Source organism: Castor canadensis, chromosome 15, assembly GCF_047511655.1.
Source record: "Castor canadensis chromosome 15, mCasCan1.hap1v2, whole genome shotgun sequence".
Classification (NCBI taxonomy): Eukaryota; Metazoa; Chordata; class Mammalia; order Rodentia; family Castoridae; genus Castor; species Castor canadensis.
Window position 1 is genome coordinate 87,393,458 of NC_133400.1, and position 27,024 is coordinate 87,420,481.

General features: G+C 38.5%; 2 protein-coding genes across 5 annotated transcripts in view; one reads left to right on the top strand and one right to left on the bottom strand.

Moving 5' to 3' along the window:
• Nucleotides 1–4,338: 4,338 nt before the first annotated feature.
• Atp5f1c (ATP synthase F1 subunit gamma) lies at nucleotides 4,339–18,918 on the bottom strand. 4 transcript variants are annotated; one of them, XM_074056705.1, is made up of 11 exons: nucleotides 18,807–18,909; nucleotides 17,996–18,295; nucleotides 12,686–12,720; nucleotides 12,129–12,260; nucleotides 11,374–11,578; nucleotides 10,663–10,806; nucleotides 10,494–10,558; nucleotides 9,019–9,174; nucleotides 8,487–8,583; nucleotides 5,075–5,111; nucleotides 4,339–4,483 (listed from the first exon to the last, which is right to left on the bottom strand). In XM_074056705.1, exons 3-10 carry the CDS (start codon nucleotides 12,702–12,704, stop codon nucleotides 5,105–5,107), a joined length of 825 nt encoding a protein of 274 aa, XP_073912806.1. In that variant the 5' UTR covers nucleotides 12,705–12,720; nucleotides 17,996–18,295; nucleotides 18,807–18,909; the 3' UTR covers nucleotides 4,339–4,483; nucleotides 5,075–5,104. The 4 variants fall into 4 exon arrangements, with proteins under 4 accessions (XP_073912806.1, XP_020028364.1, XP_073912807.1 ...); XM_020172775.2 differs by lacking the exon at nucleotides 17,996–18,295 and having other exon boundaries at nucleotides 18,807–18,918; XM_074056706.1 differs by lacking the exons at nucleotides 5,075–5,111; nucleotides 17,996–18,295 and having other exon boundaries at nucleotides 18,807–18,918.
• A 62-nt stretch (nucleotides 18,919–18,980) lies between these two features.
• Kin (Kin17 DNA and RNA binding protein) overlaps nucleotides 18,981–27,024 on the top strand; it is a 34,048-nt gene continuing 26,004 nt past the window's right edge. The window contains exons 1-4 of the mRNA XM_020172777.2: nucleotides 18,981–19,166; nucleotides 22,638–22,732; nucleotides 26,296–26,339; nucleotides 26,424–26,546. Coding sequence (XP_020028366.1) covers nucleotides 19,053–19,166; nucleotides 22,638–22,732; nucleotides 26,296–26,339; nucleotides 26,424–26,546 — 376 coding nt within the window. The 5' untranslated portion in view covers nucleotides 18,981–19,052. The remainder of the gene's footprint in view (nucleotides 19,167–22,637; nucleotides 22,733–26,295; nucleotides 26,340–26,423; nucleotides 26,547–27,024) is intronic.

Below are 27,024 nucleotides of genomic sequence, written 5' to 3' on the forward strand. Positions count from 1 at the left end.
CTGGCTTTGATCTCCATTTTACAGATGATAAAACTGAAGGATTAAGTAATTTACTCAAGATCACAGCTGGTAAGGGCTGAGTTAACATTCTAACCCAGACAGTTTTTTTCTGAGTCCTTTGTTCCTCACTATTCCATGCAGAAAAATTTTCCGTGTGGTTGGTAAAGCAAATAAAATCTTTGGTCAGTTTTATTTCTCAAGACCTTTGCTGGGGGGTTGATACAGGAAAGGGGAAAAGGAGGGGAAATGTGGTGGAAATATTATGTACTCATACATGAAAATGAAAAATGAAACCTGTTAAACTATTCTAAGGAGGGGGAGAAGGGATAAAGGAGAATGATGGAGGGGGCGAATCTGACTAAAATACATTGTAAGTACTTTTGTAAATGTCACGATGTATCCCCAGTATAACAATATGATAATATTTTTTAAAAAGGATCCTATGCTAGATCTGACAAGAAAGTGGTCTAAGAGAAATCCCAAATTTCAAATAAAAGTGCCACATCCCAGTTGGATCTTACTTCCCTTTATGCACAGCTAATCAGGTTGGTATTTAAAAGTAAAAATATTACTAATGCATTTTTTTATTTTTGGTGGGACTGGGGTTTGAACGTAGGGTTTTGTGCTTTTGCAAAGTATACACTACCACTTGATACATCTCCAACACATTTGGCTCTGGTTATTTTGGAGATGAAATCTCAAGAACTATTTGTCCAGGCTGGCCTTGAACCATGATCTTCCCAATCTCAGCCTCCCAAGTAACTAGGCTTACAGGTTTGAGCCACTGGCACCCAGCACTAATGTATTCTTATCCAACAGCAGTTACATAAATGACCCTGCTTTTAAATTTCAACACAAATAAAAACGTTGATGTCACTAATATGCAAATAACTCATATTTCAATGAGAAAAACTCAATTTAAAAAAGGAGCAGTGAACAAGTAGGCAATTGTCTTTTTAACCCACCAGACTTTTCAAGATTAAAGGCACTTTTTGAGTGAGCAGCATCAAACTTATGCACTACTGATGCAAATTTACAAGCTATTGAGATTTTTTTGCATTGCTGAGGATGGAATCCAGGGCCTCACTCATGCTAGGCAAGTGGTCGATCCCTGAGCCACACCCACAGTCCTGGTTTAAAATCTTTTTTAGAAGTGGGTGGTAAGGGAGGGGGTGGGGGCAAGGGGGAGAAATGACCCAAGCCTTGTATGCACATATGAATAATAAAACAATTTAAAAAATGCAGTAAGAAAAAAAAATAAAATCTTTTTTAGAGCAGTTTGGCAGTACCCCTTTCTTAAAAAAACCTTCCCCTGGATTTCCATTTAAAGATACTAAATCCAATGCACACATACCAATTTCATTCACCCCACACTGTTCTAAAACTTTAGTTAGGAGGGATTTTTTTTCTTTTTCAAAAGACAAATTCACAAGGGCCAAGGGAGCTGAAGAGCGGACAGCAGGGAAAACAACAATTTTGAAGCTGGATCCTTTTCTTCCCGTGGCAGCCTTTGGTGACAGCCCCTCCCAATCCTGGCAAGACACCCGTTTGTTCTTTGGAGAGAATTTGTAATGTCCAGCGGAAGGCCACTAGGCTGTTTGAATGTGATGGTGCCCGTGCTGGCCCGAGCAGGGTACTGCTATTGTCGGTGAGATCTCAGCCGCTTCCTCACTCCCCACCCAGACTTGGCTCCCAGATGCTGGCTTTCAAGCCTTCGCCCTCCAGGAAACAGCTTGGAAGACTCTGATGAGACAAGAGACCTACAGATATTGACATTCGAGGTGAGGAGAGATCTAAAAATACTGATGTGTGAGGTGACCTAGAAAATGACCCAAACGGTTCTCCTTGGTGAACTTCATGGTCAGAGCCCTAACCCCTAAGTGCAGAGCTTCTAATCAGCCTTGAACCTAGACAGAAGACTAAGGGGAAGATCCTGGAAAAGGCAGCCACAGAAAACTTGGAACAAGAGTTGGCAGGCAGACCAGGACCAATTCACTTAGATTGTCTCTCTTTTCATTATACTTCCAAAGGATTGCATAAAACAAAAAAGTAAAGAATATGCAGCAGAGACCCTGTGTGGCCCAGAAAGCTTAAAATATTTACCATCTGGACCTCTACATATGTTCAAACGTTACCACATCTTGGAGCATGAAAGTCAGGTACCATGCAGGGAAAACATCAAATGATATTAATATATAAAATTAGTATCTTGACGAATTATTGAAAAAACACTCAGAACAAAAAAGGAATGCAGTACACAATTATAAGGTAAGACTGGGAAAAATCCTATATCAAAGTTGAAGAAAGATAAAGGGATGAAAAAATCCAAAGAGATGAAACATTGAAGAGCAATCTAGGATTAAATCCAAAAGACAGGTTCCAGAGACAGGAAAGGAGGGAATCACCAAGCACAAGGTATAACATGATGCCCTGAAACAACTGATGTCCCAAGATTGTGTTCTTATTTTTTGACTGGATTTCCACAGCTAAACGTCTTAAGTGTTCAACACAATGTATAAAAAGGGGTCACACCAAGGTCAATGTGACCTTCAGAATGAGGATAGAGACCTAAAAACTTTCAGAGGGTGTTGGCAGTAGTACAGCTTGTGCTTACTACTGTAAGGCCCCCAGGGCAGGGAGTTGGGAGGGTGCAGAAAGAAAAAAAGTTTTAGAAAAGAAAAACATCACCATAGTTCAGAAATCAAATGGCTTCAAGACTTCTGAATTCTCATGGATAGCAGACTACAAAGAAGCAATCTGGAAGGGAAAGCAAATTGTAACCTAGAATCTACGCCCAAGCAAACAGTTAAATGTGAAGTTAGAATACATTAAAACACAGGTCTTAAAGGTCCTCAAAGGTTATTTCCCTGAACTGGAGAATACACAAAACTAAAATAGGAGGATGTGTGACAGAAAATGAGGCCCTAAACAAAATGCCCAGGGAATCCTCAAGATGGCTGTGAGATCCCAAGATGCTGTGAACTGAAGAGGAGTACTTTAAGACAAACTAAGAGCTGGTCCTGGAAAACCCCCTCTCCTTTTTTTTTTTTTTAAGATAAGGGACTATATAACCTGAGTTGGCCTAGAATTTGTAATCCTTCTGCCTCAGCCTCCTGAGAGCTGGGATTACTGATATGATCAACATGCCAAGTTCCAGTCCTTAATTCTGAATATGTGATGGTTCATCAAAGGCCAGCCTGACACATATTATTGTAACTTAAGTTAACCATGTATTCAAATCCTCACTTTTCCTCCTTTCATTCTGTCTAGAACACTCAGTTCACCCTCATACAAGTGTGCTGCTACCCTGGAAACAGGAGGTAGGGCAAGCTGTTTAAAAGCAAAATAGAAAACAAACGTGAAAGCCTGCAGAGCACCCACTTCCTTGCCAGCATTCATGAAAGGTTTCCAGTACTTGATTCATACTGCTCTCTGAGCTCCTTCTCCATCTTGGTCACTCAGTCACGTAAGGGCGGCTCTTGTAATGTTTCAGGGTAACTGGAAAATAGCCAGGTTCAGGTCACTTCTCTGCCAGCCCTCTTGTTACATAGGCAGTACTGATCTCTTTACAAATTTGTGCTTGCTAACCAATTTTTATATTAGTCACTGCTCAATTCATTGTTAAGAATAGTTATTGGAAAAATAATAAAATAGTTGAAGAATCCTTTCTAAATATATGCACTTAAATTTTTTAATTTAAAGTTAAGAGTAATATACATCAACTGTTGGGAGTTTTATACTTTCATATTGGAATTTTTATATTATCTTCATAATAATAATAATAAAACTAAGTATCATATTTTAAATAAAGGGAAAAACCCTGACATTCTGGCCTGGCCAAATGGTACGTGGAATCAGCTCAAGCATCCAGACATAATGGCAGTCTCTCTCTTTTTTTTTTTTTGTGGTATAGGGTTTGAACTCAGGACCTCACAGTTGCTAGGCAGGTTCTCTAACTGCTTGAGCCACTCCTCCAGCCCAGTTATGGCTTTCTCGATGTTTGTCAAAGGTATATTTGAAGTACAAATTTGCCTGGAATTCTGTATCTCACATGTAAGAGAAACACAAATGTGTTCAGTGGCATTTCTACTGCATTCTTTAAGATTGCAAAACAATAGCCACAGCGGAGGCTGTGGCCTGCAGCCCTACCTATCCTAGTCCTAAGGAAGTTAAGACCTTTTAATGTTGGTAATATAAATCAGAAGAGCTTCTAAAATTATCTTCCACTAAAAATTTTTAACAGTTGTGTGCTAATATTTTAATACAAGCATGGTAATATTTTTAAATGTTTTAACGTATCATTTGAAAAGTACTATTTATAGTAAGAGGAGACAGTAATTTTTCTTATTGTAAGTTGTTTATTGTAATATAATTTACAAACATCTGCTGTCTTTAGTAATTCAAACAATGGATCAAGTTTCTTCCGACAAAGACAGCAATACAGCTAAAAACAGAATCAGCTTGCTGAATTTTCCTTCTTTATCTGAAAAACAAAGTACACAGCAAATAAAAATCAAACAGTATTTTTTTTGGAAAATAATTATGTCAAAAGATAACACAGTTAAGGGGGTATAAAGAACTGAATTTATAATAAAATGTTTCAGTGGTTCTCAAATTTTGGTCTATGGGAACTTTCGTGAGGTTCATGAGGGCAAAACTATTCTCCCAATAATGTTATTTGTTTTATTCTAATTTATAGAGTACACAAGAGTTTTTCAGAGGCCACATGATCACAACAAAGTGAATACTAAACAGATGAGCATCTCAGTGTCTTTTGTTAATCAGACATTGAGGGGGTATCAAGACCACAGAGTTTGAGAACCATCACTCTTCACTAATTTTCAAAATAAAATGTTAATTCTCTATCCTTAAAGTTTACTTCCTTACATCTACATTTTCTACAACACATTTAATAAATGTAAAAACAAAAGTACTAGCATCACTAATATGCTTCCACAAGCTCACCTCCCAACCTAAAATCTCTTAAGCAGTTTCATTATTGCTAAGTTTGCGTTGGTTCTATCTGGTTAGCTTTCTTTTCTGAAGGAGTATGGGAGGAGTGTGTGAACTTTACCTTTTGTCTGAGGATGGAACTTGATTTTCATTAATCCCTGGTTAGTATATTAGAAGAAAAAGACAAACACAAAACAAGCACGTCAAGAAGCAATCCATGCCAGTCAATCAGTTATTTCTTTATATACTTCCTTGAGAGAATCATATAAATACTTACCAAAAAATTCCTTTAAAATCAACTCAGTGGTATAAAAAGTAATAAGTTTCCAATATAGTTAGAAGCAATAAAATTATGTGCATGCACGTAGGCAAAACTGGATATATTATTTAAATTACTATTGTTTTTTACAAAGGCATACAGTACATTGAAAAAGTTATAAGCTGGCCAGCCATGTGGCACATTAGTATTATGACTTACTCATGCTTTTCATTTTATTACTGAATAGACAAACATTAAAGTTTTGAACCAGAGATAATTGATAGGTTACAGAGCATGCAAGTCCATTCACATAAACAATCCAATGTTGGAACTACACAAGTAACTTTTTAAATAAGGATTTCAACCACCCTTCTAGAAAGTGAAAGTTAGTAGTCAACTTCCAACTATCTGAATTCATTTAAATTCTCATTATAATGTCCCATTCCCCCTCTTTTCATCTCCCTTTATCTTGCTGCTTTAAGTCGGGTTTTCCACATTCTGAATTGACCAGTGAGGAACCTGGTCCTTAATTTTGCACAAGTTGTATCCTTAAAGTTCATACCTAACATTCCTTTTTCAGGAGCAGAAAAGGGTCTACCCGCTGACCTTCAGAATTCAGCTTTCCCCCCAAACCTGTTCACACTTAACATGCAGGAAGATATCAGCTCATCAAAGGACATATGGCAAAGAAAATAATGAGTAATTACTTAATCCTTGCATTAGTCTCCATGTTATAGTTGGCAAAGCTGAGTCACAGTGTCTTAGTCAAATTTATCAAGATGGGTAACATAAGACCACTCTATGATGTTAGCAGAACACCAGTGTCCAGGCTAAGATGGGTTAGTCCTAACAAAACCATGCTTAGAGAGCAGAGTAAGAGAAGGAAGAAGGATACGTAAGATGGCAAACCTGATGAAGATGACTAGCACTTGATATGATAATCTGCTCCAGTTTTAGGACATGGTCCTATCCTGGCCTTAAGAAGCATAGAGACCAATAAAAAGGCAATTCCTGATAGAATGTTGTAAGTCCTAATATGAAGGGAAGCATAGAATGCTAAAGAAGTGTGCTTTGAACTAGGAAGGAGGATTTCCTGGAAGGAAAGATTCCCCTGTGGACTTGACTGATTAAAGTGTAATATACTTATAGGTAAAATACCAAGGCAAAACTGCACTGAACAATGAACAGACACAAACAGTGAAGGACAGAAATGTAAAACAGCTCATGTTAAGGGGGAGGGAAATAGTGGGAGGGGGAGGTAAATGAAGAGGGTGAATATGGGTGAGGTATTTTCTATATAAGTAAGAACATGTAACATTGAAACCTGTTGAAGTCATTTCATGAAGGGGAGTGGGAGAAGAGGGAGATTAATGGAGGGGATGAACTAAACCAAGGTACTATATATATATGGATGTCACAACAAAATCTCTGTGTAACTATCATATACTAATAAAAACTTTGAAAAAAAAAAGATTTCCCATCCCAGTTAGGAATGATAAACAGGAGGCAGTGAGATAAAGAACCAAGGGAGCAAGGGGAAGGAAGAGAACAACATTTCAGACAAAAGCAAATGCCACCTAGGTGATGTAGTAGAAGACCTGGAAACAGATCCAGGAGGCTGAGGTTCAAGCAAGTGAGAAATGGTAATACTGAAAAGAGAACTGATGGCCAGAAACTATACGATCACATATATCAGGCTAAGCTGTTTTTGCAGGTAGATTATAACAAATGGACTCTACTGTTTCTCTCATAATATATTCTAAAAAATTAGCAATTTTTTTCTGTGCAGGGCCGGACAGTAAATATTTCAGGCCTTGTGGTTCACAGTCCGTTGAGGACCCTTTAAAAATGTGGCTCAGGGCCACAGTTTGCTGAGCACCGTTCTGCTGTACCTTCTTATTTTTTATATCTTCTCTGCCAAGATTCTGATCTTCCCAAAAGAAGAGACCACCACCACTATATCCTCAGTGTCTAGCACAGGGCCTGGCACTGAAGAGCCACTCAAAAAATGTATGTGTGGGCTGGTGGAGTGGCTCAAGTGGTAGAGCACCTGCCTAACAAGGGTGAAGTCCTGAGTTCAAACCCCAGTACCATTAAAAAAAAAAAGTGCATCTTTTGCCAGGTGCAGTGGCACATGCATATAATTCCAGCTACTCGTGAGACTGAAGTAGTAGAAGGGGCTTGAGCCCATGAATTCAACAGCAATCTGGGCAACAGAGAAACACCCTGTCTCAAACCAAACCTAACCAAATCGAACCAAAACAAATCCTTTTTTAATTCTGAAGAGCAATGACAAGGATCTGCATTAAGTGGGCATAAAGAAGGATTAAAAAGATGTGTAGAAGGTAGAACTTTCAGAACTTGGTAACCAATTAGTAGGAGGGAAGACAAAATGAGTCCAAGACAATTTAGTACACATTTCATCTTTCATCATAAATATCGGTGTATTTTTCTTACCTATGAAAAGATAAATACTCTGAAGGGTTGGGCATGATGATGCACGCCTGTAATCCTTTGTACTTGGGTGGCAGAGATAGGGAGGATCATAGTTTAAGGGCAGCCTGAGCAAAAAGTTAGTGATATTTCATCTCAACAAACAAGCTGAATGTGGTGATATATGCCTGCAATCCCAGCCAATGGGAGGCATAGGTAGGAGGACTACAATCTGAGGCTAGCCCTAGATAAAAGGCATGAGACCCTATCTGAAAAAGAGCTGGGGGCATGGTAAACACTTGAGCTCAAACCCCAATACCACCAAAAATAAAAATAAACACTTGAAAGAGATCACATCCTAGCATTACACTTTGCACACAGTAGACACTTAACTTGGTTTGTCAATAATCAAGGAAAGTAGTAGTTAAAAAAAAATCTGGGATCTTACCACCTTCACTATTTCACAGAGTCATATAAAACCAAACACAAAGCCAGCCCTGTATCTCAGAAAGCTTGGATTATAATGCTTTAAATTGCAAAGAGAGATTTTACAAATGATACTGAACTCATTCACATTAACACTTGAGGAAGTGAAAACCTGCCATACACAGACCCTTAAGCAGAAGAAACTAAGGCTCAACGTTTCAGATAAGCAATCGAAATAAACCCAAGAGATCCTATCTTTATTAAAACCTTATATATCAAGAGTAGGGACACAAGATTCGGCAATGAATCACATCAACCTTAACACAGAAAACTTTTAGGCATCCAAATGTTAAACAAGCAGACGTGAGGAGATGAGAAAAAACCTTCTACGGGGCAGCAATCTACAATTACTTACAGAGCAGCAGCTCCAGAGATAATTTCAATCAACTCTTTTGTGATGACGGCTTGGCGGGTGCGGTTGAATGTCAAAGTCAGTTTATCTATCATCTCAGCTACAAACAAAACAAGATCAGACAACAAAATCTAAACCTAGAAAAGATTAACCTCTATTGCTTAATTTGAAAGTAAGAGATTCTGTTTCTTTTTGGATTCCCACACTGGCCTCTCAAACAGAATTTTATGAAGATAGTTTTATATCTTCGATAGACTATTTTTCATAATACATGCAAATCTACTACCTATCAAATAAGATGTACTACCCTCAAAGGCCAAGAATATTCCTTTAACCTTACATTTATATGGCACAACTGGGGACTGAACTCAGGGCCTTGCACTTGCTAGGCAGGCTGCTTGAGCCACTCCCCCAGCCTTGTTCCTGTTTTTGATACTACTCTGGGCAACAGGCTTCTCAGCAGGGATAAGCCTGTGCACACAGGGTCCACCCTATGGGCTACAAAGCATTCCTCCAGTTTCCATCACATGCTCACAAGCATTCTTGCTGGCGTTGTCCATAGCCGTCATCCGGGCACTCTGCTCACTGGTGGTGGACTCCTTCAGGGAGTAGTAGATGATGTTGGCCAGATTGTACTCTTGGTAATTTTGCAGCACATCGGCATCGATATCATCATAGACGCTCATGCTCTCTGTTAAAATGAGTGATGTGTTTCTTTGAAGTTATACAGAGCAAAGACAATGTTCTTCAAAACTAGCTTATTCACATAAAAACCCTTTATAATTACAGAAATCATTTTGTTGTAATAGTTTCATCTATTTCTACACTATAGATTATAGCATATTTTTAGCAAAATAGATGTAAACAAAGCATTTGACATTTTACTTCGGAGGCTTAACTTTAATGCTAAGAAGCTGACATTTAAAATATCCAAATTCCATGGTTGTGAACACCTCTCAATAGTGTGTAGTAGTGTCAGAAATCCAGCAAGCACTCAATAAAATGTTTCTCTTGATTAAAAAAAACCCAAAAAAACGAAAGATTTAAAACCAGTACAATGTGATAATAACTCAAACTTAGCCAATTATTGGAGAAATATGAATGTGACTCTGTCAATCTGAAAAAATGAAGAGGAAACCTTTCTAAAGCATTTATGAAAGACTAGGAGAAACAGAAGCTGATATAAATTTCAGTTTAATGTTGTAGAAATTGTGCAGGTGACTTCAAATTCATTCACTAAGGTAAAGTGGTGAAATAGTATAATTTGCAAATTTCAGATGGTATTGTTCTCAGCTCCTATTTTATCTATCATTAAAAATAACAACAAAAAAAATCCCACAAGCCCCAGAACAAATGAACAACAAAAAAAGATAACAAAAACAAAAAATCCCCCCCAAACTGTGCCAGCGTGGTGTCACACACCCGGGGTTCTCTGTTCTCACTCTCTGCTTCCTGTCCATGATAAGGTGAAGAAGCTCATTCCTCACCCGTTCTGCTGCTGTAGTATTTTGCCCAAGTTCATGGGGCCAACAATCATGGTCTGAACCCTCTGAAACTTTAAGTTGTGTATGTCAAGTATTTTGGTCACTGCGAAGTAAAGCTAACCAATACAACTGTACTGCCAATTTCTAGCTAGGCTTTTCAATCACGGGGGCAGAAAAATGCCTAATGACAGTTCTCAATCGATTTACTTGTTCTGTTAATAGATGAATGGAATAGGAGTTGTCAAACAACAGCTTGATTAAGGTACCATGGAACTCACTAATAGTGCTTCTTAAGAATAGTCTCAAACCAGGCAAGGTGGGCTACACCTGTAATCCCAGCTACTTAGAAGGCTAAGGTAGGAGGAGGGCAAGTTTGAGACAAGCCTGGTGAGATTCCGCCTCAAACAAAACAACAAAATCTCAAATCATTTTGATGCATCGTAAAGGACATCTTGATAAACATGGTTTCCTTAATGTAAAAAATCCCTCCATTCTACATCCCCAAGTACTTGTCCTAACTACTTACCAGCACTTGCAATGGTATTAAGAGAAAAGATGGGCTTTTCTTCTGTCTTATAGGAGATAACAGACCTACAAGTGACAAAAGTAAATACAAATCTCAAAGTAATTTTTTAAATAAAGACAATTATTTTAAAATACAAACAAAAAAGCTCTGAATTCTAAAAGTTGCTTGCCTGAATTGATTAAAGATGATAGAACCTTCATCAAACTCATATCCAGAATTTAACAATTCAAGTGCAATGACAGACGCATCTCCAAAAGTAGGAGGCTTTCTTCCCACGTCTTTGAATGTCACCAGAAACTGGTCAGAATGAGTCCTAGAGATCACATAAAACAGCTTAACAAGAGATAAATGAACAATGTAGACGGTTTTGTGGGATGAGCAGATGTGGGTGGTGGTAGCTCTCAGCTCAGCTGCTCCTTACATTATTATGATTACTTCTTTCCTTCAGCACCTGCAAAGAGCTAAGGACTAGAAATTAGGCCTTTCTTATTTTATAATATCTTTACCTTTATTTCTCTCTTTTCAATTCTAATGAACTATTGCTCCTTTCTAACATTACTAGGCTGTGACAGTTTCTCAGATTCCTGTTTGGCTTAATGTTAATAGCCTTGGAATTCCCACTGTGTTCCACAGTGATTCACATTGATGTGGATGAAGAATCAAGAAAAACCAAGTAAAAGACAGCAGGGGATACACATGTATACATATGTACACATACACATTCTCTCTATCCTGAATAAAAATCAAAACAAAAAACAAAAACCCAGAAACCTGAGCATACCAAAAAGCTAACCAAAAAAATGTATTTGCTTAAATCATCAGACCCTTTCATTTACCCATGCTTGCATCCTTCTGAGCGTGAGCGATGCAGTTAACTTACCTATGAAGTATGGCCTTGATTTTATCACCAACTCCAACAAGCATTACTTCCTTCCCAGCCGCGGCAAGTGAAGCTGCCTCGTTTTTCATCTGCTTAGCAACAGAGGAATGAATAGCACCACAGAGCCCTCGATCTGAGGACACACCGATCAGGAGGTGTTTCTTCTTGTCTTCAGGTGCCTTAATATCAGCCTTTTCATATAGAGCTTAAAAACAAACAAAAAAGGGGAACAAGTTTTCAAGTGCAATTTACATCAACTGCAGCAATAATCCCTGATCTACAAAAGAGTGTGCTGTTTTCAACTCTCTACTGCCAGCACCACCTTCCTACCACCTGTCCCCTCCCCTGCCAAACATAAAATAGCACACCACAAATAACAGGATAAAACCAAGCATTGTGCCCTATTGTCTTATATTTCCAAGTATTTTGATGATATATTTCATAATCTAAGAAAAAATTTCAACGTTTAAAGTTAATAAATACAATGGCTAATACACAGACTTTGATAACAAGAGACTTCTCCATTTATATGTGATCTTGGGCAAGTTACTTAACTTTGGTATGCAGGGATTCTAAGAGCTCTGACCCTCACAGGGCTGCTATGCGTACATGTAAGGTGTATTGTCATGAAAAATGAGCACACATAAAATACTCAGGATGGGCCTGGTGTAATGGTAAGCACTAAATAAAACTCACAGTAATCTTCTTTATGTTAAATAGTTCTTCACAGTATGTGAATTACACTCGTCTCTTACCCAAAGATCCTGTTCCATATACTCGAGCGGGTTTCAACTCCCTCTCAGCCCGGGCATATTTTGCTGCTGCTACCATTTTCATAGACTTGGTAATTTTCTGGATGTTTTTGATAGACTTTAGTCGCCTGGTAACTGAAAAATTGAAGTGCTGTATTAAGACATAGGTATGATTTCATTTGTGAATTTACTGAAGCAATTTTCTAAAGTACAGTGTAGAATAATTAGACCATAAGTGAACAGCACGATGTTAAACCAGTCTTAATGTTAGCAGCAGTACTAGCAAAATGACAAGACGAGTGGCTGTCTAGACAGGATAAGCAAATGACATCTTAAAGAAACTAGTATATTATATATTTAGAACACTAAATCACATTAAAATGGCCTTAATCACATATTCTATATCATTATTTTTCTTCTAATGACATCATTATTATTCCACAGACAATTTTGTCTATTTTGGCAAATATACAATGAACAAAAGTGGTATATTTTGGAAAGTATTTTTATTTGTCATAATCTAATCATTCTTAATACATCGAGACAAACAACATACTTACTATCTTTCAAAGTTGCCATATTTCAAACTTGGGTCCTGAGAATAAAGATTTTAAAAATATTTCAATTCTTTCGAAAAATACCTCTGTTACATAAGAAAAATGTTCAGAGTTAGCATGTTTACTTAAATCTTAAAATACAAGATGCTGAATATATATGAACAGAAATATTTCTGAATTTAAATTCCCAATACTAATACCGAGCCTTCGTTTTATTTCACCTAACTCCAATACAAGCCTTTTGCTGAAGTTGCCATGCATTCAAAAATGCACAAGTTCTACCTCTATATCTTTGACTTATATTATTTCTAGTACAGAAGTCCTTCCCCTTGGTAGGCTGTTTGACTGTACTTACAAATCAAAGTCAGACATATCTAAAACACAACCCTCAATTCCCTTAGTGCCTAGCAAGCTTTACAAATAATGCTTAGAGGCAGTCACATAGGACCACATGTATGGAAACACATTTAGGCTGATTTTTACCTTTTCAATGCAATTTGGTAAGTCTTTACTAAGCAGCTTCTGTGTTTAGGTACTGGTGAACACAATAGGTTCCCTGAACACAAACATTATCTCATAGACAAGATTCATGAAAACTATATCGATATAAACTTAATTATATATTTATACAATTGTCAAGCCTTTAAAGTGCTAATGCACAAAAGTAAAAATGATTAGTCCTTTTTTTTGTGGCATGAGGTTTGAACTCAGAACCTCATGCTTGCTAGGCAGACATTCTTACCACTTGAGCCACTTTGCCAGCCCAAATGATCAGTCTTAAGTGAAATGTTAGTCAAAGGTGAATGAGAGGTTCCCTGTCCTAGTGGAAAGGACATGTTACAAAACATTATCTTGAAGCATCTGAATCCACACAAAGTCCTTGTTATAGCAGGCAGAGCTACAAGGGAGAACTGAAGAACCAGTAAATTTGTGCTTTATAAAGGATGGCCTAACTAAGGAGAACATTCTCTGAACAGGATAAAGCCATGTTCAGGGAACACAAAGAAATGATATAGGGAAAACTAAAGGCACGGGTGTACTTAAGGTTCAGTTTAAATATCTAATGCACTTAAATATTTAAAAACAAGTCCATGTAAATACTATTTAGTAGGTAGAAAGGGAGAGATGAATGTTTATAAGCCCACCAATCAATTTAGTTTTCAGATGGCAGTGACCATCATGAAATGGAATGTTGTTGACACTCATATCATGGGTGTAGGGTCAGCCATGGCTCCCAGGCAAGAGAAAGTGAGAACCTGGGCTAAGACATAGGCACAGCATAGGAGACTAGACCTGACAGCAAACTCTTAGAGGAAAGGTAAACAACAAAGACTTCTAATTCAATGACCTGAGTGGATGGTGCTGTCATAACCAATACAGAAAAACTGGATGGGGATGAACTCCATGGTGATAGTGAATTTTGAAAAGGAGGGTTAGGTACAATATATCCAGTGGGAAACAAAGAGGTTTTGAGCATTGAGATGTTAAAAAACTAACACCAAGCCAAACAAACAAAACAACCTAACAATGGCAGCTAGAATTAGAAGCAGAAGGAATACTTGCCATGAATATATAAAAAAAAGCATTATATATATGTATGTCACTTCTGAATTAGTTATAGTAATTCAAATATTTGTTACAATGTACTGTTTAGAGAATAATGGGGGGAAAAGTCTGCACATGCTCAGTACAGAATGTTTTTTTCCAAATATTTTGCTCTGTAGTTGCTTGAATCTGCAGATATAGAACCTGCAGAAAAGGAGCAAATATACTAGCTATCAATAATTAGAGTTTGAAACTAAAGACTACAGAATTGTACATTTAAAAAGTTTTTATTTTATAATAAAAAAGCACTAAACAAAGAGACTTAGGTATGAATACAAGATCTACCTGAGGAAAACCACAAAATATTGAAGAAAGAAACCAAAGATCTAAATAAATAGAACAATTCCATAGTCATGTATAGAAAGACATGTTGCAAAGATCAATTCCTTCCAGCTTGATATTTAGAGTCAACACAATTCCAGTCAAAATCTTAGCAAGTTACTTTGTGGATGTGAAGAAACTGATTTTAAAGTTTACATGGAAAGGCAAAAGATCTAAGGTGGCCAAACAATAACTAGGAAGAAAAAAAACTGGAGGACCAACACTATCTGACTTCAAGACAATATAAAGTTACAATGATCAAGATAGAATGGCACGAGCCAGACACAGAGGCGCACACCTGTAATGCCAGCACTTGGGAGCCAGAAAAACCGAGACTTTAAGACCAGCCTGAGCTACATAGCAAAATGCTATCTCAAAAAAAAAAAAAAAAAAGCTTGTTATGGCACTGCTGAAAAACGAACAAGCAGATCAGCAGACAGATGTGGCCAGAAACAGATCTGTATAAACACAGTCAACTAACCTTTTTTTTTTGACATGCTTTAGGGAGTTGAAAATTAAAACAATGAGACACTACCACACACCTATAAGAATGGGTAAAATAAAAAAAAAAAACAAACCCAAAACTTACCACAAATGAAAAGAATGTCATCAATAGAACTATTATTAGTCAATAACTTACATAGCTTAATATTGACAGTATTGTTCATAAAGAAAGAAAAATAAAGAAGAGGAAGAAGATTATTGGTATAATATTAGGTTTGGTAGTAAGAATGGTCATACTAACGGGAAAGAAAAAAGCTGGGAAATACTCACAAAGTCTGCTATTTCAGAGTACAGACTACTGGACCCAGTGACTGCTCTACGAACAATCTTTTCTCGCAATAGCATCAGCAAAGTAACACCATTTCTGGCTTTTTTTTTTTGTATAATGGCTTTTTCACCACAAACACTAAACTTACAGGCTGTAATAACTGACATTTGGATATTATGGTTTTAGGCAGACACACAATTTAACTGACACAAGATTCTTATTAAAGAATATCATATGGAACGAATTTGACTTGCACACCACATTCGGATGAAGACAATGTTTTGGTTCCCTTAAATATTTCAAGTAAGGGGTATGAAGTGTCTTCTGTGACTCTTTATGCTGTACACGTGCTGTAATTTAATGAAGGGTTTTCATATTTAGCTGTCACTTAGCTCTAAAGATTGTCTGTGTTACATTATTGTGAAGGACAATTTGACCAGTGAATAGCCATGCACTGGTTGAACTCTTAAGGATAGTTTGATCTAGTGAATTCTGCACTGAGAAGATCAGAGACAACATTCTGAATCACTGCATCATGTCCCCAGAAATTCTCAGATTATTTGAGAAATGTGACATGTATCAAATACAGTAAATGGAGAACCCAATGGACTGTGGGTTACCAGTATCTACCATGATCATACAGCACTGATAAAAGACTTAAAGTTAGTAGAGGAAGGAGTCATGAATGTTTGATTAATTGATCAAAGAGACTGCAGTTTGAGAGATTTTTTAAGGAGTATATAATGCCACATAATATTAAAATCATGGAAAGAGCAGCATCGGCTCATTCTCGAGGAAAAGTAGTAAGTACATCTAATTCTCATGTTCAATGCCCATCTAAAACTTCATCACCTACCTCTACTCCAAACAGTGACACCACCTTGCACTTTTTCTCCAACATCCACCCATGGTTCTGTCTTTTTTTCCCTTCTTTTGGCAGGTAGAATAACCTCACACATTTTATGTGGAATACGTGTTTATAAACTTTTCATTTTTTTGAAAATTTTTGATAAATTGGTTCAACATGCAGCATTTCTCCTACTGTGCGATGTTCTTTGCAAATACTGTTAATCATCAACTAGCCCACAAACTGTGATGATTACAGCCTCCACCTAAAAGACAGGGCCAGTGGTTCAGGCACTAAGTAATTTGCCCTAGGTCTCCCAGCTAGGTAGCTCTGCAGGCTTCTTGGTTTTAGAGTCCATCTTCTGTACTACACTCTGCTGCCTCATAGTGATTATATTTGCCAATGAATATGTCAACTTTAGATGACAACCTGCTTTTGCTTCTTTTTGGTGCACAGTGTGATTTACAGCCATTGATACCCTGTCATAAAACAGTTCCATTTTGAGAGTACTGAACACTAAGAAAATAGAAGTTTACTTTCCTCAAAGTTGAAGATAGTAAAATCAGGAACTCTTTCTCAGATTTCTCCTTAGAAAAAAAAATTATAACAAAATGCATTTTTAAAAGCTTCCAATAATCGAAAAAGAACCATGCCTCTTTAATGATTCTGTGAAGGCAAAGATTTTAATTTCTCAATCCAAAAGGTGACTGTAATGGGAAGCGAGAGGGCAGAAGAGGGGAAAAGACATTAGGCACCAAGAGTGATGGACTATATGAAAAGGGACAGGATAGAATGTATTCCACCGTGGAACATTGATGCCTGCAGGTGAGTATTCACAATCTACTGATTAAAGCCAACATTCCAAAGGGATTTAAGACTACAACCTTCATCTGATGATTGAGGTTCCATTTAGGTTCCTAGGAGTAGTTGTCACAGACTGCAAGCTTATTTAAGCCAATCCTTTATTAAAGGATTTTCAAATTATTTTACAGGTGTTTTTCTTACACTATTTCTACAACTCTATGTAAAAAATTTTGTCTTCTTTTCAGAAACATCACTTTTAAAAGATCAACTTGGATTTAACTTGAGGGTGTAAAAATACTGACAGATGACATTAGTGCACCTCAGGATGGGAAGGATGGATAAAGAGCTGATGTTTGCAGTACCTATTTGTTCACCACCACATTTTAACACCTGCATGGTAAGAACTGGAACAGGACAGGCACCTGACAAACATCTGCTCAGTAGCTAACAAATGGGGAAATCTACACAACGTGAATTCAACCACTGTTGGATTAGTTCCTATGACTATTCTTTTTCAATATTAGGAAAACAATCTGACTTCCAAGGCTAATCCACCAAAAATTTTATGTAGAGGATTCTTACCATATTTAATTTGCTGATTACCCTGAAGCTCTTGTATATTGTTTTAAATTCTTTGTTTAATGAAAGAACCATTTATTTCAATGCATGCTTTAAAATTCCTTCATATAAATTAGGATATAAAACCTAGTTTAGTGCTGCAGCTCCTCAGAAATTTTCTGTACTGTAAAACCAGGGAATTGCTAGAACATAGCCTTTAGCTATCATCCCCTTAGCACTGTGTCTGAAATTCTTACAGAATGTCTAGCTTCAAAAACATTTCGTCCTACTACACAGCGCCACCCAAGAACCAATTTTTATCTGCCCAATCCCTGGCCTTCCAATACGCATTTTTCCTCCCAGAGCATTAATGCTTAACACCCGCAAAACTTACAGCGCCCTTTACCTGCAAAACAGTTAACAAATGCCCCTTGAAATCCACCTGTCTCCTCCTCCTCAGGACCTTGGGACAATTTCATGACCTTGCAGGGTTACTTCAGCAAAATGAAGGCAGTGCTGGTTGCCTGCCCCTTCCTGGTCAACAGATCTTTAAAGTCCCTTCTGCACCAAGATGACCATCAGCCACGAGGGCGCTGGTTTTGTTCTCCATACTTGACCTCAAGTCCAGTGCTTGACCAAGGTGTTCATTGAACCGATCACAGCTTAATTAAGGGTCACTCCATCAGCATTAGAGTGTTTCAAAAGGCTTCAAGAACAGAAAGCACAACTTAACTTCCACCTTAACCTTTTTCTCAGGCTCTCTCCCCGCCGTGAGGGCCCAGCTAAAGACTTCCAGACTCTCGAGGTCTGGTACACAGCGGAAGTTCAAGAAGTATTTACAAGCAGAAGGAAATCAAGACCTCCCGGACATTAACTCAGACTAACGTCTGGATCCCTCAGTCCCGGATGACCCTTCCAGCCTCGGGGGACGTGGCGTGACCTTGCTCTCTCTGACCCCAGCTCCGGCCCCTGCACGCGCCCTTTCCGCTCGGGAGCCTCTTCCTGCAGCCCCAGCGGTCCCGGCGTTTGCAGGACCAGGGGCCTACCTGGGCCCTGCGACCCTGGGTCAGTCCTACACACCCAACCCCTCTTCCTTCCCATCTGTCGGAGTTCTTCCGTCCCTCGCGATCCTCCCGCCAGCTGCCATATCATTGTGGTTGTAAGGCCAAGGCCGACAGCCGAGCTACGCTTCCACGAGAGAACTTGATGGTACCAACCTTGCTGAAGGTCGGGCAGACAGGCCTCCTTGCGCGAGCGCAGAAACTCCTCTACACGCCCGCCCTTTTCGCCTGCCCTTTCAGCCTCGCCTCCTCGCGCCAGGAAGAGAGAAGTCTCGCGAGTGTTGGAGTCCAGTCTTCCCAGGCCCCACCTCTTTCCGGCTGTCAGGTTTGTCCCGCCTACTCAGTTCCGCTTCCGGTCGGCGGAACTCTGTGCTTCAGAAAGTGGTCGCTGTTGTGGTCGCGATGGGGAAGTCAGATTTTCTTACTCCCAAGGCCATCGCCAACAGGATCAAATCCAAAGGACTTCAGAAGCTGCGCTGGTATTGTCAGATGTGCCAGAAGCAGTGCCGGGATGAGGTAAGTGGTCCTGGGATAGCGCCATCTCCTCCGGGGGGCTCTGCTGGAAATCCAGGTTTAAGTTCCTAACGCAGATGAGGACGCACGACTCGCGTTTCCAGATCGTGAGGCTTCTGGGATCCGCACCGGGCTAGTCATCTACTCAGCTCAGTAGAGCTGTCCTTTTCTGCAGTCTGCGGTCCGAGCCGGGCACCAGTGGTCTTTGACATCTCTTTCCTCCCCATCTTCCTACCCTAAAATAAAATCAAAAGGTTTTGCAGCTCTTCTAGGAGCCTATAGAGTGAGTGCAGAGTGGAGCGCCCGAGTAATACCAATAATAATCATCTCTCACTTGAGTCATAACAGAAATAGGGTGACTAGGAGTCACACCTCCTTGGCATCTGGTGAAAAAGAAAAAAGTTCTTCCACGCCATTCCTCTAACAAGCATTTATTGAGCGCTTACAATGTGCCAGCCCCAGAATAGTACTGTGGTTACAATTACGGATTTACCTGGAGTTAAACTGTCAAAATTGTGCCACTTAATAGTGAGAAGGTCTTGGGCAAGTTACATAACGTCTCTTATGGGTAAATTGTGAATAATAATTGTATCTGCTTGTACAGATTCTTGTTGAGTTTTAAATGAGCGGATTGTATGTAAAGTGTCAGAGTCCGGCAGACCTTGAAAAGCTTTGTATGCCGTTTTACGGAGTTTAAACTTTCCCTCCTTAATGAAGTGAATCGTGGAGCCCCATGGAAGAATTGTGAACAGTGACTAGGGCTAAATCTAACTCTGAAAATTCTAAATTTAGAATAAAATCACTTCACCCATTTTTTCCTTGACATTGACTTGTTGCAGAGACTAGGGCAAGCAGTTGTCCTGTGGCCTGCCCACTATGTTGAATTGTCTTCTGATTGTCTTTTGCCATCTTCCTCTGTTAAAGTTCTGTCAACTGGTACTTGGATCTAAAGGCTTCAATAGGTTCCATACTTTTGTAAAATCCAGCTTTTGCTCATCAGCTAGGGCTGTTTTGTTCTCTTGAAATGCAGATCCTCTGGAAAAAGGGTAAGTGATAATTCTTTTCATTATTTTCCAGTTTTCAGAGTAAGGTTCATGTGATTCTGGGCCTGTTTGCCTGCAGGTCCCTCCATTGCCCTTCCCTATGAGGAGGGCTGGGGGAGAGGGAAAGCTGGCCTTTACATGTTCCCTTCTCTGCCTTCTACTTAACAATATTGGGAAATTGGGGTCCAATCCTGGATATTTCTGTTTCTCCCCAGCCCTGTCCACTTTCAGTTTCTAAAATTGAATAGCATTATTTTGTTTTCACTTTGACTTTTTTTTTTTTTAACTGAGGGAAAATGATAGGTCTCAAAAGTTGCCTGGGCTGGCCTTGAACACTTGACATCTTCCTGCCTCAGCCTCCCAAGTAGCTGGGATTATAGGCTTACATAACCATACCCTCGCCTCTTTTTTTGCGGGACTGGAGCTTGAACTCAGGGCCTTGAGCTTGCTAGGCAGGCACTCTATCACTTGAGCCACTCCTCTAGCCCCTAATTTTTTAAAGTTAAATTTAAATAACTGTGATTCATACAGGTAGTTTATCATGAGGCAAAAAATGGTGTTAAGTAGTTCCTAGGTGACTAAAGATTAGGGAACTACTCTAAGCAAAACTGAGTGCTGAGATCTGAACAGTGCAATGGGATTGAGCAGAGCAACTGGATATGAGTTATTAAGAAGGCTGAACAGACTCAAGGATAAATTGAGCATAAAAGGAGAAGAATCTGGGGTGCTTCTGAATTCCCGCTTGAGTGATTGAGTATAAGACAGTGCTGTTCACTGAGACAGGGGATATGGAAGAGATACATTTTTCTTTTCTGCTACCAACTAGTGAAGAATAAGCATCAACTTTAAGTAGAAGAGATTGGCAGTATGTCAAAACGTATATGTTTTTTACAATCATCTTATAAAAGTATGGATGTAATATGTTTAACAGGTTTATGTAATAGGCCACAATGGATTTTGGAGAGTGAGGTAGAAATAGAAGAAAGTGAGTGAAGATAGTTTGTGCAGTGGAAACTCACTACGAGCTATTTGGCTTTATTTTATTCCTCCAAGTACTTGTATACCACTCTATAAAGTAGCTGCTCAATAAGAATTGTTTAAACTGAGTCCAAAGAATGGAGGCACTCTTCTGTTATTATGACCAGTAATGTTTGTTATTAATGTCTGGTTTTTATAGCATTATTTTTCAGTCTCTTTGATCTAAGGGATTGTTCTTTGATTAGAAAGTTGGTGAAACTCACCTCCATAAAAAGTAAAAAAAAAAAAAAAAAAGCTGTAGGGTGATTGTAGCTAGTGATTAGATTTATCTATTAAAAACAATCTGTCATTAAACAGCAGATTTTTCGGGTCCATTTTGATGACCTAAACCAAAATTTAACTACTGAATCCCGTAAGTTGCCTTCTGAGGCAGCATGCTCGTCAGTGTAGTCTTCGTGAGACTCCACCATGAGTACCATAGCTAGGGCCAAAAATTAGAGGTGATGGTGTCATCCATCCAGGACATTGACTCAGATACCTACAACACAGATCTCAGACGCAGGTAGTGATTATGCAGATAGTGGGCTGTATCATTGTTTTGATACAGCCTTGTACTAGATGATGCAGAAGAGATCCATTCTAAAACAAAGTCAAGAAAACAACTGGGTTGGATTAGTGTCTCCAACTAAAAATGATCAATAAAATGAAAAGTCATTAAAAATCCTATATATATGCAAGTATGTAAAACATAATATATATATAAATTTAGTATATATGTGTGCATATATATATGTATATATGTTTTGAGTGTCATCTGCTGGGAGTTCAAAAACATCTGTTCATACTGTTTTGATGAGCCCTATTGTTGAGACCTTACTATGCATACAGGGTTTTTTTAAAATAATTTTTTATTAGCACATATTTGTTATATGGGGGGTGGGATTTGTAGTGACAATTCCAATTAGACTTATATTGTACATGATTTACATCACCCCCATCATCTCTCCCCCTCAACCCCCTCTCCGCCCCACTTAAAGCAATTGCAAGAGGTTTCTTTGTTCTGGTTCATATAGGTCTATGAAGTCTAGTTACCATATACCATCACCTTAATCTCCTTCCTTCACTAGTACTCCCCCACACTATACCTATTTTATAGTCCTGTTTTCGTTATTAATATTTAAGTTGATGTTTAAAGGGTGTCTCAATGTATGCCCACTGTGGGTATTCTTTACTTCAGTCCATTTAACCCCTTCCAATACTCTCCCTTACCCCTTACCTCCCACCCCCTGTTTTTCAACAGCTTTTAATACACATCCTTATATCCTCTACCTTCACATCTTATGTTAGCGTATACAGTTTTGATGACCTTTATTAGCAGATGACACTAAAGACAATGGGATTGTTTTTATTTAAAAAACAAGAATTTAACTGCTACCTTTGCATTTTTTTATAGAATGGATTTAAGTGTCATTGTATGTCTGAATCTCATCAGAGACAACTATTGCTGGCTTCAGAAAATCCTCAACAGTTTATGGATTATTTTTCAGAGTAAGTTAACTAAAAAACATTGTTTTCTCAAGCTTTATTCAGTTGGACATTTAATAGGTGCTTAATATTTTATATATTGGAGATCTGTTATTCTTTCTGCTCAGCTTTTGTCTTATTAAGTTGTTATAGAAGTTTTTTCTCACAACTGATTATCTTTCTTTCCTACTACTTCAAACATACAAAACTATGAAACTATCTTCATTCTAACACAGTCATGACTGAGGACATAGACTATATTGTCAGCTTCCTTACTTCACAATCTTCCCTACTTAGGTGCTGTGAAGGGCACCGCAGATAAAATACTTAAGTTTTCCTCTGCTTTAGTCTCCTCAAATGTAAGATGGCATCAAAAATAGTACCTCACCAGGCACTGGTGTCTCATGCCTATAATCCTAGCTACTCAGGGGGAGAAATCAGGAGTATCAAGGTTCTTAGCCAGCCCAGGCAACTAGTTTGCGAGACCCTACACTAAAAAAACCCTTCACAATAAAGGGCTGGTGGAGTGGCTTAAGGTGTATGTCCTGAATTCAAGCCCCAATGCCACAACAACAACAAAAATAGCACCTCTTCCAAGTATTGTTGATCCTTCACAGGGTTTATAAGGTTAAGTGAGTTAATACTTTCAAAGTGCTTAGAAAAGTATCCAGTACTTTATGTGTGGCAGTTTTTTAAAGATTACTTGTAATGTGGAATCTAAAGCCAGATCAATGAACTTTTTATAGTGTTACAATTAAAATCCATTGGTCTTATCTTTTGAGTGGATCTTGTACCCATGCATGATTTTGTAATGTATGTTAGTCATTTGGAAAATATTGGTACACTGAGTTAAACAAATCTTTCAAATGGTGACACATTTTATCATACAATATCATCAGCTCATATTCATTAATATCAGTACTACTATCCTCAGAACATTTGCAAGTATTGGGAAGCATGTCAAGTTCACAGTGGTCAGGGCTGGTTTGCCAAAATTCGAATTGTTACTTGAAAGCTCAGATTTTATCATTGCCTCAGATACTGTCTATTCTTTTCCTTGATGTGACAGGCTAACAGTTTTGGAAAAACATACACCAGACACCCAATTTGGAATGATGGTAGTTTGTGCATCTGTTGTTCTTTCAAGTAGAGTGTGTCCATGAAAAAGATAGTTCAACTATTTTGTCTCAAGACAACTGTTGGGCAGCAGCAGCAGTCACAGCAACAGCTTGTTTATAATTCTGTTTCATCATGGAATTAGATGCCTTCCTCAGGGCTGAAATTTATTGCAATCAGTAGGTTTTACTGCTCCGTCAAGGACATTCTAGATGAAACTAGCCTTTGTTTTTACTGTGAGCACACAACATTGAAGAATAACATTGACTACTAGTTCAAATCTACATTACTGCCCACTACTTTGCCTTGTGTGTTAAGCTGCTGACAGGCTTACCCTCAATTGCTTCTACACTATCAGTGCAAATAACAAGCGAGAAAGGCAAAAATTGTCTTTCCACCTAAAACAATCTGGAATATCCCAGGACACACGTGCCACACTTTGAGAAAGACCATTCTGGCAAGAGCATCTGTACTCCACCGCCGTCCTTTCCATCTCCCATTGACTCCTCTGACCACCTAAACACTGCAGGCTGACTTCTGCCCTTCAGTTGCTTGTGTCCTTTTCCATCTGCTTCTTCTTTGGTCTTTCTCCAGTGACTTTTTACTGAAACACTTCTCTGCTTTATGTTCTTTCATGATTTTCCTACTTCTATTCCCTTTCTGCTTCCTCTTCCTCTCTCAGCTTCCCCAATGCAGAAACATTATTCAAGGTACCTTTTTGACTTCTTTTCATCCCACTCCACGTAGTCTCCAGGAGTCACATTATTCTTTTATGTTATTTTTATATTTGGATGTTTAAGTCATGATGTTGATTCCAGACATCTGTTTTGAGTAACAAATATTTTTTTCCTTGACAAGTCTAATATGTATTTTTGAAGGCTATCTCAGAGTCAGTATTTCTAAAATTGATTTCAGTATTCCCCCACCAAACCTGCCTCTTGTTCTGTGTTAACTGATAGTTATGTGACTTCTAAGCTGTAAATCTTAATTCCTCTTGGAATCCCCTCGTCATTCTACTGTAAAAACCACTCTTGAAACGTATGCCTTTCCATTCTCACTGCCCTAGTGTTAGTTCTCCGTTTTTCTCACCTGAGGCATTTCAGTGTCTTCCTTATGGTTTCCCAACCATAGCTCCAGCCCCTTCTGTGCAAGTTTTATGCCAGAGGTTCACAAACCCCTGTGTGCACAGAACCAGCTGGAGGTAGAATAGAAGACTGCTCACCCAACTACTGATGCCGTGGGCCTGAGATGGAGCTAGAGATTTTACATTCCATCAAGCCCCCAGGGGACTGTGATGCTGTTGGTTTGGGGAAAATAATTTCACAATTATTGTTCTCTACTCTTTGCCATGATTATCTTTCTAAATTACAGATTTTAACAAATTAATTTCCAAACTAAATTATGTTGTGATTTCCCATTGCCTGCATAAAACTAGATCTAGTTAGCATGATATGGAAGGTACTTGAAAAATTAGCCTGAACCTTATTTCACAGTCATATCTTCTCCTTCTTTTTCTATTCTGCTTCTACTTGTCTTCCTTTTTATCTGCGGTAAGAAGGTTGAACATTATTTCTTAAATCTATGGTGCCTCAATATACGGCTGTATGCTAGTGGGAATGACCTTCTCTTCCTCTTTACCTATGTAGGTACCATGTACATGTAACTGTTCACGTTAACATCACCTCTGTCATGACCCTCAAATCTTTGTATGAGTTTTGTTGTATTTCTTTTTCTAATTTAACTTCTATTATGATTTGTTCTGCTGAATTTTAATCTTGAGTGTTAACATTTCTGTTTTGCTCACGTTTATGTAGCACTTCATAAATACAATACCCACTTTCAAGTGACACATAAAGTGCCAACTTCATGTGCAATAAGACAGTTCTGTTGTCATATATAGAATGGGGTATTATGCAACATTCAGTTGCACTAAGGGACCTTGTGAAGAATCGTCTCCAAAGATAACTTGGTAAATTTGGTATGGCTGCTTCACTAAGAAAATGTTTCAACTTCAAACCGATTTTTAACTATAATCCTTAAAAGCTATAATACTGAGGCTGAGATAGGAGGATAGCAATTCGAGACCAGCCCAGGCAAAAAGTTAGCATATGTTTATAATCTCTGCTATGTGGGAGGCATAGGGAGGATAATTGAGGTCAGAGACTGTTCCAGGCAAAAAGTGTGAGAGTCTATCTGAAAAATAACCTAAAGCAAAAAAGGCTTAAGTGGTAGAGTATCTTCCTAACTAATGCAAGGCCCTGAATTTAAGCCTTAGTACCTCCCTCCCCTTCAAAAAAGCTGTAATCATTTGGGGTTATTTCCTTGTTTAGTTTTAAAGATTCATAGCAGATAGTGATATAGGTGTTTCATATATCATTTGGACATAAAAATGTATGATGCTTAAATTTCAGGAAGATAGTGTTCCATATTTGTAGAAAGTACCTTAATACTTTCCTTTCTTTCTTCACTAGGGAATTCCGAAATGACTTTCTAGAACTTCTCAGGAGACGCTTTGGTAAACACCTTCAGTATTGTGCAAATAATAACTTTACAATCATATAATCTTCTCAGAATCAAGAGTGTCGTATTTTGTTCTTAGGCACTAAAAGAGTCCACAACAACATTGTCTACAATGAGTATATCAGCCACCGAGAGCACATCCATATGAATGCCACTCAGTGGGAGACTCTGACTGATTTTACTAAGTGGCTGGGCAGAGAAGGTAAAGATTAGTTGAATAGTTGTCATGTGTCTTCATTGATGGGTTAGAAAAGATTGTCGATTTCTAAATTCATGAAAGAGAGGATACATAAGAGCAATTAAGAAACTGGAGAAGAGGGCTGGAGGCATGACTAAAGCAGTGGAGCACCTGCCTTGCAAGTGTGAAGACCTGAGTTCAAACTCTAGTACCACCCAAAAACTAAACAGCCACCTGGAGAAGAGGACATACTATTCCAGGATTGATTTAGTTTATAATAGTTGGATGCAAATATCTAGAATAATTCTTTTGACAGTGCAAAGATTTATTGCTGCAGCATCTTCTCTGGGTTACCACTTTTTGTCACTGTGACAGAGTACTGGAGACAGTCCTTTAGGAGGAAAGATTTATTTTAGCTCATGGTTTCATAGATTTCAGTCCATGGTCACTTGGTCCCTTGCTTCTGGGCCTGTGATGAGGCAGAGCATCATCATGAGGGGCA

Coding starts and splice junctions, on each gene's coding strand:
- Atp5f1c (XM_020172775.2), bottom strand. Junction 10,807..11,373: donor ATCAAGGCCATACTTCATAG/GTAAGTTAACTG, acceptor TGTGATCTCTAG/GACTCATTCTGACCAGTTTC. Junction 9,175..10,493: donor TAATACCATTGCAAGTGCTG/GTAAGTAGTTAG, acceptor TCATTTTAACAG/AGAGCATGAGCGTCTATGAT.